Raw genomic sequence first — 13,346 nt, 5'->3', positions numbered from 1 at the left:
TATCGTTCCATTTCTTTTCATTTAATTTAATTGCATTTTCTTTCATTTCGTTTTATTTCTTTTCATTTAATTTATTTTCATTTCGTTTCATTTCATTTCACATCAATATATCTCCCTTTATTTCCAAAAGCACTCGGATGTTTTTTTTCCATTCAGTTTTATAAGCATTAACACCATTCGTTGAAGTCCCGAAATATTATCATTAAACTAATAGTAGTTCAATGGTTTGGTTACTCTAGTGTTATTGGACAATTACTCTTCCAACTTCAGTTATAACTTCTATAATAGTCATAAACTTACAAAATTAAGCTGACTAACCCTTTCTTGATAAACTAAAATGATTGTAAATCACTATAACTGACTATTTAAACTTAAGTAGTTAGCCAAACTTGTCCACGCTATGCAGTTATATGTATTTAATTGTAATATGTTAAAGTTTGATATTTTAAGCATTGTATGTTCAAATCGCAGGATCAGTACATGCATAATTTATTCTAAAAATTATTAAATTTTATCCTAGACTAATACGTATTAGAGAGTCCATATGTTGTAAAACGTCATACGGTAGATGTAGGTTAAAGTAACCACTATCATTAGTGCTCTATCAGTGAAATAAGCCATAATAACGCCATAAACCCTGGGCTTATATAATTAACCAACACAGCTGGGCGTATAGTGGGTTGACAAAGGGGGCTTAGAGTGTTTGGTATTTAATTAAAAGATCTGCTCCAACGTATTTAACGTTCTCATTACTCCATTTATTATACAACTTACCCATTTAAATTGGACGAAAATTAATCGTTATAGCTACGTTATTTTTACCAAGTATTATTTAATATAAGACATAGTTTTATTTCACGTACGTATAACACAATGAGCGTACTTGCCATAAATTTACTGATAATACTGGTTTTATAAGATTGATTTGAGAATTATCTGACTTTGAAATCTACCTCTCACATTTGTTTATTCCATACAATAATGTATAACTTATTATAAACACACAGGTTTTAAAATAACTAAGATACTTAAGGCAAAGCTAAACGTAGAAGTTCTGTTCTTTTAATTTCAGATAACAAACTTGTCAGATGTTTTTATTTTCATGCACTCTAAAAAGGGGTGAAAATTGTTTAAGGTAATCTATTATTCAAAATGAAGGACCAACAGCTGACTGGAAATGTTTTTAGATGTATAATGTAATATGTAATTGAAAAATCCAACACAGTGAACCGTTTTTTTCGAGTGGATATAAAAAGGGGTTTACTATTGCAAACCATTTCCTTGTATATTTATAAACAGAAAACGTTATTCAACGATGTATTACGTAAAGAAAAAAAAGGTTACTTTTTTGTATTTATAATTCCTGACAACATCGCGAAATGCTAAAAAAAACTACAAAAGAAAAAAAACATGTTTAAATCAAAATCAAAAAATATAAATGAATTTTATACTTGCAAAAAAATATTACATTTGAGGGGCCATTGTTTCATCAAGCAGTAACATGCCACCTACATCGTCACTTAGATATACGTATAATAACTAATATACACTTAGAGATGTATTCTATTGCAATGGTGAGTGGAATATGTAAATTATTCATTTTCAAGTTGATATTATTTTGGAAAGCTGTTCAATACATGTTTGGTTGTAAATAAGGTAGTTTAGGTCATTTGAGTATAATACAGGGCCAATCGAAATAATATAACGGGACAAGTAATACTCAATCGCTACAATGATATTTAATAACTATTGAGAGCTATATGTTTACAAACACTCTTTATATTTTGCAAGAATATTAGTTTTGATTTTGTTATTAATGTTATAATTTACCCGCTTTATACTCATTGACTAACGAGTTTATTGGTTCTTAGGGTATCACTTGTAATATATATATATTTGCATTTTTTTATATTTATATTCAGGGTGTTTACTCAAGGAGGCCACCATTGGGATATTGGAAACAGTAAGAATTATAAAAAAAAACTTTAAATGAGAAACATTCCTATATTTTCTGTGGCAGTTAAAAATATGAATTTAGTTTTTCGAAATCCAGCCGCTAATTTCAAATGTGGCAGCCAACGTTGAAAATTTCTTATGTAACACCCTATATTTGATCACGTTTTCGGAAATAAAATGAAATTTAAAAACTTTTTTATTTATGACATATTTTTTTCCTATAAAGCTTCTTGTTTAAAGGAGTTACAGCCTAAGAAAAAATGACTTCCGGTATACATTTTGCATCATGTAGCTCCTAAGGGAGTAGGTGTATAGCAAAAATGCGAAAAGTAAATTAGTCTCAAAATTGCATCTACATTTTAAAGACCATAAAATACACAGTTTTTCGTTAGGAACACAGTTAGGAAAATAGCCGTCATTTTTGAAATAATATAATCAATATTTGTTACGTATTTTATGGTCGCTCTAGAATGAAGATGCTATTTCAAGACTAAATTACTCCTCACATTTTTGCTCCAAACATACTCATTATTATTTTGGGCTGAGACTCCTCAGCTAATAGCTTTATAGAAAAATGCCAAGAATAATTTTTTTTTTTAATTTAACGTTTCACCATATTCAAAAGTGGAGGCTGAATTTCGAAAAATAAATTCACATTTTTTACCGTCACAAAAAACAAAGAAATGTCCCTTAGTTAAAGTGTTTTCCTTATTCTTACCGTTTTCGATATCCCAATGATGGCCTTAATTATCCATATTCAATAATTAGCAATAGCAATCTTTAGCAAATATTGTTCAGAAAGAATAAAACATTATAAGCCAGCATTGCCAGTATGACAAAAATAACATGGAAAGTCAAGTAAATTTACTTAAAAACAAAAATCAATAGGCTGGAACATTTACTTGTTATGTTTAAATCGTGATAGTACTATAAATATATTTTTAGACAACAAATAAATCTTAATATGTAAAGAATATCTCAAGTAAAAATAAAATATATATTTATATACAAGATAACATGTCTATCAAGATACAGTAAAAGGAGTTCCTACGTCATTGCAGATCCTTATACACACGCAACAACATTGCTTGTCTGTAAACGTCTTTTCACACACGCAAGAGAAATCCGAAACCTACATTTTACGAGATCTTCCGAACATACTGCAGTGATTATTTACCATACGACAGTTGGGAATGAATGTTACAAGATAACAGGGATGTATAATTAATTGTTTTGAGAATAATTAATATTTGATAATAATATATTCGTTGGGATAGTAACATTTAGACTATACACACAATGTTGTGTCCAATAAATAATATATGAAATAGATTAAGTTACATATGACACATAGTAATACGACATATAGTGCTAAACAATACTGCTTCATCAAATAATATGAATCATTATTCGGTGTATTACAATTTTTGTGATTAGTGTATGATGTAATAAAACAGAGAATAATCAGAGCAAATTCGTATGCATGTGATATCATAGAATTTAAATTATCATCAGTCGATATTCCGTTTTACATAATCAAAGGCTTGTCCGAAGATGCGATTTGTGGGTTGTTTAATAAGTTTTCACTTAAAAGACTAACTTTGTAGTTCGTGGTATTTTTATTTATGACAATATGTATAAATAAATGTTCAATACCAAGTAATACTGTATAATTTTTAAATTAAATTTAGTTGTACGAATTGTTTTGCAACTTTTTACAATTCAGTATCCTATTAATTATTGTCAAAGAGCTATCAGTCCTTCTTGGATCTTGTAATAAGTGTATTTATCTTTATAATTCAATTTATTAAAAATTACCATATTTAAAGACCCATAAGTGACGGAAATCGTACGACATGAACAATATTCAGAGCATATTGAGTATAATCTTATCTTATATAATATATTTACTTTTTTTAGAAAATATACGGTGGAAAAATATATCATCGAACTCAAATTCAAGTTTAATAAATATTCATTATATAATAAGTACACAAACAAATTATAATTAGTATTCGAGACTAGGTTTGAGACTTTTCTTAATCAATCATCTTCAAAGTGATGGATAGTCAAACAATCAAAACTATGTTTGGCATTTCAATAAAACTTCCCTAGAGTTTGTCTTCAGTAATTGCTTCAGATTTTGGTTAGGTTTTAGGTAATATAACGCCTTTTGCTATTTTGAATATTGATAATAGGAAACGGCAATAAATTAGCACATCAAGTTTTTTAGTGTGGTAGATATGATATTTTTAAAGAGTTAGGTATCAAAAGTAGTAAAATAGTAAAGCTAATAATCGTTTAGAGCTACGCTAGTTAAGCAAAATAATCTGCTTCACACAAAGAAAAATCTTAACACTTTATCCCTCAATAGTTATAATACAAGAACCTGCAGTTCAAAAGCTACACCTTCCACTAAACTGAGTAATGAGCTAAATCTTTTTGAATAAGCTGGTGTAGCGTTGTTGATCCTTTTGAAGCACATCCAGCTGATTATGACCATACAAAAATTAAAACACATGTATCTTTAAAATTACATACGAAAAAAATACATTACAAACGACACCCTGTATATAGGTAATTAGCCTTAGAGGGTTTTCTTTTATCGTTGGACGCTAGGCACGAGCCCGGAATTGTTTTTCACATTAATTCAGGCTAGACCTTGGGTTTGTGGCATTATCACTTATATAAAATCCATCGGTGATTTGGTGGGATTTGAACCCAGGACCCCAGGAACTAGAGTCCGCGCTCTAACCACTAGACCAGCTCGCTCCCCATTAGCCTTAGAGTTAGTTTTATCTAAAGTAAAAATCTAAATTGATATCAGTTTGTTTTTAACATAAATCATTAACATGACGAAACAATATTAGGAACTCATGATTAATATACTCAAATGCAGACCCTTCTGTCACCGAAGTAATTCACAAGAGTAATCAAAACGACACTCCAATCAAAATATTCCAAGCTTATAAAACGTTTATTCACTCAGTCCATCGACCCAATAATCCCAGCTCTTGATTTAAGAGCTGTATTTTACCACACCTTTCTATTCTATCGAAATTCGTACGGAAGAAAAATTTATTTACATTTAAATAAATGCTTTGTAAATTTAATGTAAGTAAATTTAATGCTTTGGTTGGTCACGCAACGAGTGCACGATAACTCAGTGCAAAAGAAGTAGGTTTGATCTGTATTCTCTAACAATGAGTGGTGTTGTGATTCAACTCAGTAAAATTTTTAGCAATGTAAAAAAAATCTATTAAAACTGCAAATACGTTTTGTCAATTAAAGTCAATGAATTATACAACTTCTTCAAAGGGACGGATTAGATAAAAATTGTTGAAATATATGTTTTTCTGATGAAAGATAACTTTGATCCTATTTTAAAATTATAAATATATTTACAATTAAAATATAAAAGGGCTAACCAATATAAGAATTATAGGAAACCTTTCTATAGTGTGATTCAATAACTATGTTCTGGAACTTATTTTATTGATTACACCTTGCTGATGGACAGGTAAAATATTTTGTTTTGCAATTGCTAGAATAAGAAAATATCTGCATCTTATAACATTAGTTGAAAATTCATACTCTTATACAGTTAATTATGGGCCTTAAGCCTATTACATAACGTTTCTTAACCTTAATAAGCGATGCCTATTTTCAGTAAACTGTAAAAGAGATCACCATTAGATGCAGGTTTGAGTAGTACTCATTAAGAAGATAATATTATTCCGTCCTATATTTACAGCCGTTTTAACTTAACATTGACCTTAGTTTCAATGTAAATATATTTACAGAGTGCGTAGCTCTTTTCCAGTGGGTTACAATAACAAGTATAAAATTAGTATTACTCAAATAACATATCTGGTGCTCAGTTTTGGAGGGAAAAAGATTTACAGAGTGCGTAGCTCTTTTCCAGTGGGTTACAATAACAAGTATAAAATTAGTATTACTCCCATTACATATCTGGTGCTAAGTTTTGGAGGGAGATAGATTTACAGAGTGCGTAGCTCTTTTCCAGTGGGTTACAATAACAAGTATAAAATTAGTATTACTCCCATAACATATCTGGTGCTCAGTTTTGGAGGGAGATAGGTTTACAGAGTGCGTAGCTCTTTTCCAGGGGGTTATGATAAACGAGTGTCACTCCCGTACAATTTGTTATCGTTCATTGGTCAGCTCTCCCCAATAACTCATTCTGACCCAACCTTTACCACGAGATGTATTTACTGGTCAATTATTTATCACTTGTTACGTGGGTAACATTATGATGTGTGTTACGAAACATTTATGATTGTGGGTAAACTTCGCCAAAGGAAATCTCCCAAACTAACTATGGTAGGCTACTGATTAGGATGCCACGCAAATGAAGACGACGACGCAGTGGTTGCAGACTGTTCGGACTTAATTCAAAATTCTATGCTCTTAAGGTTTAAGAATTTTAAAGTCACACCAGAGATTTATTACAACTGAAACTAACGATAATTAGGTAATTTTAACGAGTACTCAAGCTAGAACGTCGTATTCTATAGTATTTTAAAGCAACGAATGGAGGGCATCTTGAAGAGGGGTTGATTTCAATTGATGGAAACATGCCTTTTTCAGTTAAAATGGCATAAGATAAACTTTTTTTATGTTCTATATACATGTATAGGTTTTATTAATCGAGATCGATGGTATAGGGCAACAATTAATAGTTTTTCTTTTATTTTTTATTGATAAGTTGAAGCGTTCTCACCATCTTTAAAATATGATTGCTTCACAATTTTTAATTCTAGAGATTTATATAAAACGTTCTATTAATCATTTTTTAACACTTATAATATCTTTAAATGTATACGTTATGATTGTTTAAATCTTGTTAGAATTTATTACAGTACATAAAATCATTTTGAGTGTGTGTTTTTAACCATCTTAATTACATATTTACCAAGTATAATTGCCATGTTTCATGTATCACATCATTTATATGCATTTATTCATCTTACTAATATTATAAATGTGAAAGTTTGTATTATATTCTTTGGATTAATCAAGTATTGAAAAGTGAAGAAATATACATATTATACACATTATAACACAAATAACCCCATCAAATATTGTTTTAACGCGAAGATTTAAAAAGATACGTCACCAAATGTATTGAATAATCATCGATTAACGGGTAAAAGAACAGTTGAGAGCTTTCAGTGTTGACTGTAGCGTAGTTTTCCCAGCTCGTTTCCCCCATTTTCTGCTTGGGCGTGTGCTTAGAATAATGACCAACTTCCTGAATTTAACGATTTTGCGACGGAATCAGAATGAAAAAATGACTTTCTTTGAGATTTTACCACGAGCTCTAAACGCATCGCTACCTATTGTATTTGTCTTGTAAGAGTGGGTTTTTTTCGGGAATAAATATTTAACCAATTTTATCAAAAACACATTTAAAATAATAAACGTTGTGCTTCGATTTTTTTTGTTTTTTTTATTCCATTATGGCTCATTAATAAAAATATTCTTCTAACAATTAGTAAAGCTGCTTTTTAGTATTTTTCTTATATTTGTCATACAGTAGTTGCAGCTCTTTTTTTCAAATTTCAATTTATTTTTGTACCCTATAATAAATATTATATTAAATAACGTCCGAAGGTTCCCATTCATTAGTGATAAGGTGAAGCGTTCTTCTAGGACAGCTGCCAAAATTTGTTTCTACTTCTTTAATTATTGTTTGATTCTAAGATATGTATATGTTATGATGCCTCTCACTTAGAATTATAACTTATCCTAATAAAGAGTACCGTAAAACATGTAAAAAATACAGATTGTTTACATATTTTTCACATATTTTGTGGAGATTATTGAATAGGCCTATGTAAAATAAACAGTTAAATCAACGCATTAGCATAAAACAATAATATAAACAATATACGTAGGTCGGGTACATTGAGACGCACGATAAGGTTCTAGATAGCTCCGTTTCCACTCCATTACTATCGCTCACCGGAACACTATCGGTTAATAAACGCCACCGAACGATAACTATTGATATATGGTAGCAATTACCCATTGTTTGCGCGATCGTCAGCGATGCTGTTCTATCGAAAAGCGGTAAAAACGCGACCATGTTTCCGGTCTGGCTCGCATTATTGTCGTTTTCGGCCGTGGTGGAAGGGGCGACCAACTGTTTCTACTCGTCAGCACTCCTGTCGTACACGTTCTCCCACAGGGCCAGGGTCATCCCTAACTTCGAGCCCTTCATCATCACGCCCGAGGAGGACCTACTGGACATCCTCCTAGATCCTCTCAATATCACCGTTAATCGCTTCTTCTCCGCAGATGAAGTCGGTACCCATGTGGATATGCCGGGACGGTTTCACGTGGACGGATACCGCGTGGGTGAAATACCGTTTTGTGATTTCTTCTTGGTTCCTGGTGAGTAGTTTTAAGCAATTTCTACGATATTTTTAGAGTTTAGCTGTACTTAACCTGTTTAAATCGTTTCTTAAAATCGATCATTTCACATTACTTCTTGATGATGCTATGACTAATTAAAAAATACATGACCGTAATATTTACACAGTTTAATTTTGGATCTAAATTGATGACTTCATAATCTCATTTGATATTTATTAATCAAACAAAATACAGCTATTTTAACGAAGGTGATACTTTCGTTTAAAATAATCTTTTACCAAATATATTACGGTAATAACACTGAAAATAGTCTAATTAATGACACTCTAAAAAAAAAATATGTTCATTTTAGACGAGTACATACTAGTAAAGGATAGCTTTCAATAAAATACAACCGGGGACAATGTATCAATAACACACTGAATAAATTATTCTAATGTAAATATAAATATAGAATATCAAAATTGAGGTCCGGAGGTAACATTGTTTGATAACACTGCATACAGTTCGATTCTATAACAGATTTTATGAGTATTTTTTTGTTCCAATTCCAAAGCATTGTTTGAACAAGAACTACTTTAATCTACCGTTTCGTTTTAAAACAATGTTATTTAACCGAACAAATTAGTTTTCGGGGATTTATTTTTATAAAAATAGTACACAGGTTTATTCAAAATTTTACTGTTAAATTAAAATTCACGTAAAAGTTTACATTATGCTATCTTAAACAGTTTTCACGTATTTATGCATTTAAGAATCTTGCATGTATAGTCTTCATTGTGGATGTAGCCTCCGGATTGCCAAATACTATTAACAAGTTGTAAAAACCTGCTATTAAGCAATCCATTTAATTGCAGTTGCAACTAGTTTCGACTCCTATGTGGAGTCATCATCAGGCGGTACAAGGACTTCTTCTTTCTTCATATGAAGAGCGTCATATTTAACAAGTAAAAATGAATAAACATTTACACACGACACAAAACGTGGTTAGCGTCGTCTGTTGTCGTAACTGATCAGTAAATGTTTCGTGTCCGTAACGTGTTTTGTGTCGTGTGTAAATGTTTATTTATTTTTACTTGTTAAATATGACGCTCTTCATATGAAGAAAGAAGAAGTCCTTGTACCACCTGATGATGACTCCACATAGGAGTCGAAACTAGTTGCAACTGCAATTAAATGGATTGCTTAATAGAAGGTATTAAAACCTTTTTAATTGCATGTATAGGCCTAACTATCGTTAAATAAAATTTCATTCAGCCAGTAACAGTGTTATATGGCACAGATTACACTAATGAATCAATAGATTAAATTAAATCACAATTAACAGAATACTGATTATTTTATAAAACAGCTACATACTTACACATAAAATTTTAAGCATATAAATTTAATATCATTATTCTGGAAAAAACTAGTAAAATGAATTATAAATATACATACAGTATTTTTATTTAAGAATTAGGCTGCACTTTACTTTACTTTTTCATTCGAATGAAAATATCGATCGATATATCGATTAATCGATTGTATCATTTGATATATCGTTTGGTTAGTTAGGTAAGGTTAACCTAACCTAACTAACCAAACGATATATCGAATGAAACAATCTAATAATCGATATTTTCATTCGAATGAGTGTAGGACCTAAAGTAAAGTGCAGCCAAGAATTATATGTCATTTTATAACATAGACTACTTATTTATTTTATTTTTGGTAGGCAGTAAAAGACCATTATGACTACTCATATGAATTTATTTTTAGGAATCAAGGTAGATGTAAAGGCCAAGGCAGCACGTAATCGTGACTATGAGGTTACTGTTGAGGACTTGGAGGAGTGGGTGTGTGAGAACGGGCCACTGCCTCCTAGGTTTATTGCATTGTTTGACTTCGGCTGGAGTGACCGCTACGACGACGCAAGACGATACTTCGGAGACGACAGCCTTCTAGATCTCCTTCTGCCTCTGCAGTACAGCTGGCCAGGGCTCTCGTTGGGTAAGGTACAAGTCGCAGGATCCTGTATTTTTCTCAATAATTTAATACGCTTTTAATGTTTTTCAGACTAGATATAGGAGGTTTTTACTTTCGTGTTAGGATTGGTCTTTCGAATAATTGATAGATTTGTTTCCATATAATATTAATTTAAATCACAATTAGAGTGAATGAGAAGATACAAAAATTAAACCCAAGAAGATGCAATGTACTTGTATTACACAAAAGGTGACCTCCCGCTATCTCCGCGTCCCGCCACCTCCGTGTACCGCTACCTCCAAATTTCAGAGTGACCCCTATAATCCTCGGTTACTTCCTGCGTTAAGACTTTCCGTCCAAACCTAACCTAACCTAACTTAACCTAGCCTAACCTAACCTAACCTAACCTAACCTAACCTAACCTAACCTGACCTAACCTAACCCACGGGTTAAATTTTTATTAAACTTTCCATCCACGGGGTTTCGCAGCCGTGGATGCAATGACAGCTAACAACGCAGGCAGTGACGGGATTAGAAGGGTCACTCAAGATTTCGGAGGTGGCGGGACAGATTTGGGTTCGGAGATGGCGGAACGCGGAGGTAGTGGGAGCACACGACACAAAACGTCCAATTTTACTCCACTGTTTCCTGTCAAAGGGGGTTGATAAGGATGCTGTTTGACCTTGTCATGACAGTTATTTTCCTAATATTCTTAATACATCCTAGTTGTAGCAGGTAGTAGCAGAGAATTGTAACAAAGTAAAACAGAAATGATTCACTCAACATCGAGAAAGTAAGGGATAGCAGCAATTTTAATAGTTATTGTTTAAGGGCTTAAGGGTACCATACTCAGATATCCTTTAGCGTTCGAAATTGGACTTTTGATCAACTACTTTTTTCAAACTTTAATTTTCTTATAGAAACACCCTTTTTAAGACCCTGTTGATCAATAACTACTTTTATATACAGAGGCGGCAGAGTTCTTGGTACAGTGCAGCTCACAGTGTGTAGCTGTTGGTGTAGACTCTCCTGGTGTTGATACAGGATTCAACACTAGCCCAGCCGAGGCGATACCTCCCTTGGAGCCAGTATCAAGGTAAGAAGATATCGGTAAAATATTCTGCTGTTTGCTCCTCTAAAAGCTGTAAATACACATACAACTACTAAATTGCATAAAGCCTTCTATAAGCTGGGTGGACACACTAGTTTTAGAAAAATGAGACCTAGATCCTAATATTGTAATAGATGTCTTGAAACTAATTTTAAATTTATGATCGGACTTTATTTAAGTCTATATTATGTTTGGTCCTTAGTAAGTTATCAAACTACAATTTAATACTTCAGTACAATAATACAGTAATTGTAGTAGGCTCACTTAGCGGTTGATTTAGTCCATACAGTTTCATAAATTTCTATAAAGTACTATACATTTTTGGTTAAAACCAAAAATGTATACTCACGTACGTGTATATGTAGCTCATACAACTGTATGCATTCTTAGAATTAGTTTCTGTAGGTCTCAATACACTTTTGTTAAGCTTAATAGTAATTCAGAAATCCGATAGTAATACAGATGGATTCACAACTTATTTAAGTTTACATCACGTAAATAAAATACAAATAAGGATACATAAAAAGTAATTTCATTTCCACGTCAATGTTTATAAATAGTATTATTTTGAAACAGGATAGTATTATTTCAACATTCTTTGTGCATTACAAACGTCTGTAGTTTTCCCTGACAAAAGTGATCTGCTTTTCTAAAATTTGCGGTTGCCAGAAGTATATATGAAAAGAGACTGTTAGGATTCCTCTCGTTCCTCTATCCAGCCCTAATGATGATTGGATTGCTTTTATGTGAGTACAGGACGAGCATAGTTATTCAACTATTAGAAAAATAGAGTTGTATACTATGTAATAACATAACCATATCATCAATGTGTTTAAAATATACATTCATTCAGCTTTCGGATTGGAAATTAATTTTTCTTGTGTCTTTTTACTAGGACTTTTTAATTCGGTGTTAAAAAGTATTAATTCGCAGATTGAAAAAGAATTGGTGTTTAGTTGTGTTATATTTGACATGGTGGTTAGTTTAACCTAAAAGTTGCAATTTGTAAATCGCACTTTGTTAAATAACAATAGCTTAACGGATTTATTCATTTGTTTTTCCGTTTTTATGAGAAACATGTGCCTACTTCACTAAGTTAGTCTTGGGCATAGGAAGTAATCAAATAAATAGCCCAATGGGTAAAATTATAAAATGACATCGTGTCACACAACCGACCTAAAACCGGCAAAACCAATACACAATTGTGTGAATCAGTGCTACATTTTAACACTTGCCATTATCCAGGTATCTTACCCGTTACGGGGTGTATCTTCTGGAGAACCTCCAGCTGAGAGGGGTCAGTTTGCCAAACAGAGGGTTCTTCGTGACAGTTGGAGTGATCAACCTCCAGGTCAACACGGCAGCTCCAGCCTACGTCGTAGCCGAGTACTGTGAGAATCCTTACCCAGAGTTGATCTGCGCCGCACCCTGCATACTGGACGTCCTGTATGGAGTGCCCTACTACTAACTAGAAGAAGACCGGTATTGTATAGATAACTTGAGAAGATATTTGTTAAAGATCTTAACTTAATGTTACAAATAACCATTTTAAATTAAAGACATTTTCATTTGAAGGAAACCGCATATGAGACTAATCGTCCGAAATAACTGTAAGGGCTAGAAGAAGACAATTTGTAAAGGAAAATTGTAGTTTGGTCAAAAATTTTGTGGATTCTCTAAATTTTACATTTAAATGTATATCAAACTTACAGATTATCAATAACACTAGTCACTTGTCTAATCCGTTTAAACATGAATACAAAATAATAATTTAAAACTGTGTAAGTTCCAAATAAAACGCAAGGGTTGAACTTTTAACATTGGAAAAAAAATATGCCAGACCGATAATTCTGTAGTATGTTATAGGTTGTTACAGAATATTCAATTTGTTTTCTCAGGAGTAAGCTTT

General features: G+C 32.1%; 1 protein-coding gene across 1 annotated transcript; it reads left to right on the top strand.

The window, feature by feature from the left end:
* Positions 1–8,024: 8,024 nt before the first annotated feature.
* Positions 8,025–13,079, top strand: LOC128993436 (uncharacterized). Its single transcript, XM_054417333.1, has 4 exons — positions 8,025–8,376; positions 10,120–10,350; positions 11,296–11,422; positions 12,683–13,079. Exons 1-4 carry the CDS (start codon positions 8,067–8,069, stop codon positions 12,903–12,905), a joined length of 891 nt encoding a protein of 296 aa, XP_054273308.1. The 5' UTR covers positions 8,025–8,066; the 3' UTR covers positions 12,906–13,079.
* Positions 13,080–13,346: the final 267 nt, after the last annotated feature.

Source organism: Macrosteles quadrilineatus, unplaced genomic scaffold (assembly GCF_028750875.1).
Source record: "Macrosteles quadrilineatus isolate MER2022 unplaced genomic scaffold, UCM_ALF_1.0 Scaffold_4__1_contigs__length_99947679, whole genome shotgun sequence".
NCBI lineage: Eukaryota > Metazoa > Arthropoda > Insecta > Hemiptera > Cicadellidae > Macrosteles > Macrosteles quadrilineatus.
This window is presented reverse-complemented; position numbering and strand designations above follow the sequence as displayed.

Excerpts from the sequence above, each read along its gene's own strand:
- LOC128993436 (XM_054417333.1), top strand. The coding sequence starts at position 8,067 with ATGTTTCCGGTCTGGCTCGCATTATTGTCGTTTTCGGCCGTGGTGGAA. Across the intron at positions 8,377-10,119 it reads TGATTTCTTCTTGGTTCCTG|GAATCAAGGTAGATGTAAAG; the intron begins GTGAGTAGTTTT and ends ATTTATTTTTAG. Across the intron at positions 10,351-11,295 it reads CTGGCCAGGGCTCTCGTTGG|AGGCGGCAGAGTTCTTGGTA; the intron begins GTAAGGTACAAG and ends TTTTATATACAG.